Source organism: Asparagus officinalis, chromosome 7 (genome assembly GCF_001876935.1).
Source record: "Asparagus officinalis chromosome 7, Aspof.V1, whole genome shotgun sequence".
NCBI lineage: Eukaryota > Viridiplantae > Streptophyta > Magnoliopsida > Asparagales > Asparagaceae > Asparagus > Asparagus officinalis.
The window spans coordinates 24,875,765-24,882,417 of NC_033800.1; the positions used below are offsets into that span (position 1 = coordinate 24,875,765).

At 37.1% G+C, this 6,653-nt stretch overlaps 1 protein-coding gene across 1 annotated transcript; it reads right to left on the reverse strand.

The window, feature by feature from the left end:
• LOC109850127 (putative mannan endo-1,4-beta-mannosidase 9) lies at positions 2,114-4,048 on the reverse strand. Its single transcript, XM_020420054.1, has 5 exons — positions 3,812-4,048; positions 3,539-3,733; positions 3,340-3,462; positions 2,885-3,087; positions 2,114-2,619 (listed from the first exon to the last, which is right to left on the reverse strand). Exons 1-5 carry the CDS (start codon positions 4,019-4,021, stop codon positions 2,232-2,234), a joined length of 1,119 nt encoding a protein of 372 aa, XP_020275643.1. The 5' UTR covers positions 4,022-4,048; the 3' UTR covers positions 2,114-2,231.

Sequence of the window (6,653 nt, forward strand, 5' to 3'; positions counted from 1 at the left end):
CCCTTTGCTCTTGCAACCAATGCCCCCGCTACCGGCTCAATAGAAGTCTTCTTATCCTTATTCCTAAGTTGGTAATTCACTAATGCAGCAGTGACCTCACTATATGAAAGAGATGCCTTCCCATTAATAAGAGTAAGAACGAACGTCTCATATTTCTCGTCGGGCAAGGAACTCAACAATAACAACGCTTCATCCTCATCTTCAATAATGATCGATCACTAATGGATGTCCCCTTCTTCAACTGAAAGCGATAAAGCCTCATCTTTAAATGCAAGCGGTTTTCGGACTTCCCAAATCTTCTTAGCTGAAGTCTCATTCATCACATCATATTTTAGATCTTGAGTGAGACAAGAGCTAATCACACCACACGCTGTCCGATTCATCTTTTTTTAAACCTTCTCATCAATGTCGTCCGGTTTCCCGTCCAACTCCAACGTATCTTCCAAATTCTGCGTATTGAGCGCATCCAAGACTTCGCATCGCTAAAATCCAAAATTGTTAGTGCCATTGAACTTCTCCTCGTCAATCTTCATCGAGTGGATACTCAAATTTTGGACAGTCTTCACACCTGAAGAACCACCCTCAACACCCTCTTTCTCGGCCATAATCCTCAACACACCAACAACCAATGCGGAAACAAACGAAGAATAGATCCAAAACTAAGAAAAGAAAGAAGCTTTACCAAAAAGATCCCACATTTCTCACCAACTGAAACCCTAGACGAGCTTCCCAAATCGATTTACTCCTCCAAATAGCCCAAGCGTAGCCCGAGCTCTGATACCAATTATTGTGAAAACCGTGTCGAGGAACCAAACCAAACGCCAATCAAAGAGGGTCAAAACCAACCAACATCAATGCACTAACACCAAACACCAATTTTAACGTGATTCGGCAATTGCCTACGTCCACGGGGCAAGAAGGGGATGGGTTTTTCACTAATAGAGAAGAAGAGTACAACTTGAGATTACAAATCACTCGAAGGAATAAACTAATCTCACCTGAGATTACAAATCACTCGAAGGAATAAACTAATCTCACCAACAAAGCTCTTAATCTCTCCAAATAAACCCTAATCAAATAGCTCAGAAAATACCTCTCCAAATAAACCCTAATCAAATAGCTCAGAAAATACCTCTTTTCTGTGCTCCAAATATCTCAAACTCTAGCCTTAAGAAACCCTAGAACGTGTATTGGTATTTATACAAACACCAAAACAAATAAGAACAGGAAACCAAAACTGGGCCTTGACCCGATTGGCGGTCAACCGCCCCAATCGCGTGGTCGACCGCTATCCAACGACAGAGACCATAAATCGCCTACAGGCGGTCGACCGTGGCTGTTGACCGGGCGGTTGACCGCACCAAGTCCAGGCTCATGCCTGGTTCTGTGCACGTTCGCGATCGACCGGCCTTGCGCCGCGGTCGACCGCGCAGCTCCCAAACAGACTCCTGCGTTTCCAAAAACCTGTTCTTTACCAAAATTCATCGCGGTTTCTTCACAGAGCTCGTAGAACAATCTGTTTATCAAAAAATTCTTACGAAGTCGCTAAATTGCATACGTTCATGCGCTATAAGCTTGACTTCTAATAATCTTATCAGACATGTTTTGTTAATTATTTTTCTTCTTTTATTTTCCTCTCTTTTCTTTTTCTTTTTCCGAGGAAAGGCATGGAGCTGTAGTTTTCTAATAATCATGATCATAAGTAATATTTATAGCAATAAAAATGCACAAGTATGGAGAATTTTAAAATTAAATCGAAATTTGTATGTAGTCGTCAAACTCTATGCATTAGAAAATCATAGCATCTCATTCGTTTCTTCTATTAATAAATTTTGCATTCATGCAAATCAAGGAAAAAGAAAAAAAAAGAGTTCTTCTATAAATATAAAAGTTTGAACTTTCATCCGTTTAATATAGTAGCAGCACATATTTTCATAAAATTTAGATGTTTGAGTTGGGTGTTATGTGAAGTTTGTCCTTAAAAAGAAGACACAGACAGAATAATGATAAGACACAGACTTTGAATCAGGATAAGTAATTATTGATTAATGTTGAAAGATGCTATCAGTATGATCATCTGAACAATGGACACACCATGTATTATTTCCACCAATAAATCATAACATATCCTATCTTTCTTGTTGATTTATCTCTTCAAATGTATGAACCGATAACTCATCCCTCCGAAGAAACAAAGCAAAGGGAATTCTGTAAATATTTTTCTTATTAATCTAGTTCTTGGCCTTCTCCAGATTCTTCCCGTTAGGCCTGGCATTGTTCAGGCTCTGCATTCTCTGGGACTGCTGCGATATTATACTCTCTGTCGAGGGGCATTCTTGGAAAATTACCTCATACCCGTCTCTAAAGTTGTCCATCCCTTGGCCAAGATACTGCCAGAAAAGCCCACCGGCGCAAGAGCCTCCATTTCTGGCGGACGAATAGATGCTGTTGTAGGCTGTCCAGTAGTAAGCATCCCTCTGAGCCGTGTTGAATTGCCTATTTGATCTTCCAAATTCTGTGACCATCAGTGGTTTTCCCATGGAAGCTGAGTCTTGGGAGTGCGACGTGATCCAGCTCTGAAGAAATGAAGTTTGGGCGTTGTCGTCTGCTCCATTGATCCTGCACCAATCGTGATTCTATCCGTCAAAAAATGTATGAGAACAAATATATGGTACTGAGCAGTATATGCATATGCAAATTATCAAATTATGAGGTTTGTACGTGGATAAAAGAGGTTCATGTATTTGTAAGGATTATGCAACTTTTGTTTTGTCCTTAGCTCTATGATGCAATGCTTACCAGCACTTTTTGTTCACTACTGACAGAAAAGGCAAACTGATACTAAATTTAATGAAACATGTCCCTCTTTTATATACCAACTTACCATTGATCAGGGTAGATGTGAATGGTGGTGAAATCGATTTGAGGGATCTGATTATTTGCAATAAAATCAGACCCAACCTCATAACCAGGATTGTATTGTTTCCTATCAGGCCTTGACTCGCCAAAGAATCCTTCAAGCCCAGCTTCAAGCATGTGGTTGCCATCTATAGATTTCACATAACAAGTCATTTCAGATATCCAATTCTGATACACAAACATAAACAAAGTTAGAAAAATTGTAAACGCTGAGTTTATTTATATATTATTATATATATATATATATATTATATATATATAATAGTTAATATATATATATACACACACAGCAATAGTATATATATATATAATATATATATATAATATATATATATTAATATATATTAATATATAATGTTGTGTGTGTGTGTGTGTGTGTGTATGTATGTATGAAATTATAGTTTCATCTTGAAAATTAACCTGTAGGGTTGATCCAGAGTTATCGCTCTGACAACGGGGCTCGTTCATGAGCTCCCATGCAAAGATAGTGGGATCATCCTTGTACATTACTCCCGTGATCGAGTTAACTCTTGTGAGAACAGCCTGAATCATGGCAATAATAAGTAACAAAATACCAAATTGGATAAAATGAATCAAAGAAGCTCAGGTTATATGTTACCTTGATATGGTTCTTAAAGAATTGCTTTGTGAGATAGTTCCTAAAGAAATCATCATCAGAGTTCAACCACTGCCCTTGATCTCTAGCCCATTGAACATACTGCTTCTTCCCTCCATACCCCTCCCAGTTATTAACCAAACTAAGTATCAGATAAATTCCATTGTTTCTAGCCTCAGATATCACAAAGTCCAATGCCTGTAATAAAAATGCAAACCAAAAAAATTAATATTCAGACTTCGGTTTTTTTAACTATCTGTATATAATGTTGTACACCTTGAACATGTCCTCGCTGTAATAGCCAGGGGAAATCTGAAGCGCTCTATAGCCACCATCACTAAAAGCCCAAGTCCTCACAACATTCAAACCGTGACTTTTTGCTTGCTGGAAAGCATTGGAGACTTGATATCTCGTCGACGGGTCACCCGCCATGTACATCATCCAATAAGCATTGAACCCGTTAGTGTAGAACGGCCGCCCGTTCATCACGAAATGGGTCCCGCTTGTCGAGGCAAAGCCCGAACCCTTGACAGGATTGGTAAAAACAAGCAGGGCTATAAGAAGAAAGCTGCAAATGCCTTGGTTCTTCATTGTGGATGGCTATAGGAAGAAGAATTAATGAAGGTTTGTTGTGCATTGGAGTTGAGAATGTTGGAGGATTTATATAGAGTTGAGGAAGTAGGGTTTTTATCCATTTTGACTGCCGAAGATTTGGGAAGATGGAGAAGTTAGCCAATGGAGGTGATTGAGATTCACTTGAACACTGAAAAGGGAGTTAGTTGTGAACTTTCTGTTATCTTCTCTTTTTTGTTTTCTGATGGTAGATTGAGTTGTTTTAAAGAAGAGAACTGCTAGGTAGTTGAGTTCATATAAGCAACTAAACTTGTAAAACTTGGACTCTTTGCTCATGATATAAACTTTTAATACAAATTGACAAATAGTACTCCCAATTATCACAATCACAAGACCAAATGTTCAATATTTTTTTTTGGTTTGTCCATTTTGATCAGTTTCTGATAACTCTTTAGTTAGTCATTACTTCTTTTGATCAATCCAAAAGTGCTCTGTTATACAAAAGAGTGTCTGTCAAGGCGAAAGCAAAATTAACATTGATGAAATTTATTTTTGAATTTTTGACTCAAAACTTTAGTTAAGAATGTTTATATATATTCACTTCGGGTTTGAACCCCTTAGTTTTTTTAATACAGTGGAGGACTCAACATTATCACAATTAATTCATTTGATTATATTCGATAAGCCTTCACGTAATTAACTCATCATTTGTGCTTTAAAAAATATTTTAAAAAAACTCATCATTTATAGAGAATAGATCATCGGCCTGATCACACACTATCTTTGGTAAACCAAAACTTGAGTTACTACTTAATTGACAATCTTAATTTTACTACTTAAGGAACTACTCTACTATGTTCAGTCGTCAAATATACGTCGTCTTTAAAGAATAAATCTAATTTATATCGCACGCATTATATCAGGGCATGTTTGCGAATTGGCTTATAATCGGCTTGGCTTATAATCCACAAATGAATTATTAGCCAAGTGGATTATAAGCCAAGGTGTTCGGTAAAAAAAAAGATTTTAAGCCGTTTTCAATGGGATAATGTTTGGCAAATAGACGGATTATAATCCATCATTACTGTTAAAATGACCAAATTGAACATTACACTAAATTTAAACATCGAATATACTTTGAAATTATTTTAAATGTTGAGGGGTAAACTTGATGTGGCTTGATCAATCCATATGGCTTATAAGCCACAAAAAATAAGTTGGGTTAGGGGACGGCTTTTTTTTTGGGGGGGGGGGGGGAGGGAGGGGGACGGCTTATATCCAAACAAGATGTCCAAACACGTTGCCAATCGCTCTAAAGCCATAATAAAGTGACCTATAAAACAATTGGACCAGTGCTCAAGTATGCCCTTCACGAAAACATATAAAAGCTTCAGAAGTGCGAATTCATAAAAGAATGACTGCATAAATTTATTTGTAAGCTTTACGGCATGATACATTAATGTTTTTTTTCCTTCTTCTCTAAAGTGCTCTCTACAAATCCTAAGATGTGTCCATAGAACGTAAGATTGCATGCGATGCATGCTCAGCCGCTATTTTCTTTCGATCAAAAAGTAGAATAGCAACGCCATTAAAGTAATATCTAGCTCATTTTTATCGAAAAGTGACATCTTCAATTCCACGTATCTTTTCCATAACTGTGTATGTTCTTTGATCAGTTATATTTGTTATGCTACATTATTCCTGTATATGCATGCATATTATATATATTCTTATCAACTTGCCCTCCTTTGATTTACTTTAATCCTCAGAAGCTTCAGTTAATGTGTTAGGCTAGGCACTTATCATGCCTGCCTGCCCAATTGCCTTGGCGTATGAGTACCGCATTATTTTAGATACAACAAAACCTTGCCGTATAACCAACTTGAACTCTTTTTCTGTTGCCAATATATTAGAGGCTTGCACATTTGTGCAAGTCAATTTATTTGCCTTTAACAGCTGTTTGTCTCGTTATTCGATTGTCTTCATTACCGCCTGTCAATGGAGAAAATTCTGATTTTCAGCCAAAACTCATTTCGGCAACATATCATGGAATGATTAAAGATGAAGACAATATTAGCTCTCTATAACACATCAACATGCGCTAAGCCGCATGTTATCATTCTTACCTAAGGAACAAGATAATTGAAACCTTGTTAGCGGATTTAGCAAATATGACAGTTGCATTAAATAATATTGTTTAAAATGATGTGTTAATTACTTTTCTTTTAATTGACTGTGTATATTTACGAATATATCCCTACGCTAGGAAAGGTTCTATAGACTCTAGCTGTAGATTTGCGGGGATGAAACTAAATAAAATGGAACTCAATTTTTTTGACAGAAAGAAAGCTCCGGAGTTGGAATTCATCGCGGTTTTTTGCGGGATAAAATGGCATGGGATGAAATGCAGCGATCTAACAACATAACTGAAGTTTTCAGTGACCAAAATGCATAAGGCGAAGGGAACCTAGTTATAACAAAATATTGATCAAGCATTAGTAGCACAAAAGATTCAGAAGTAGCTTGAAGCTATTCTCTACTTTGT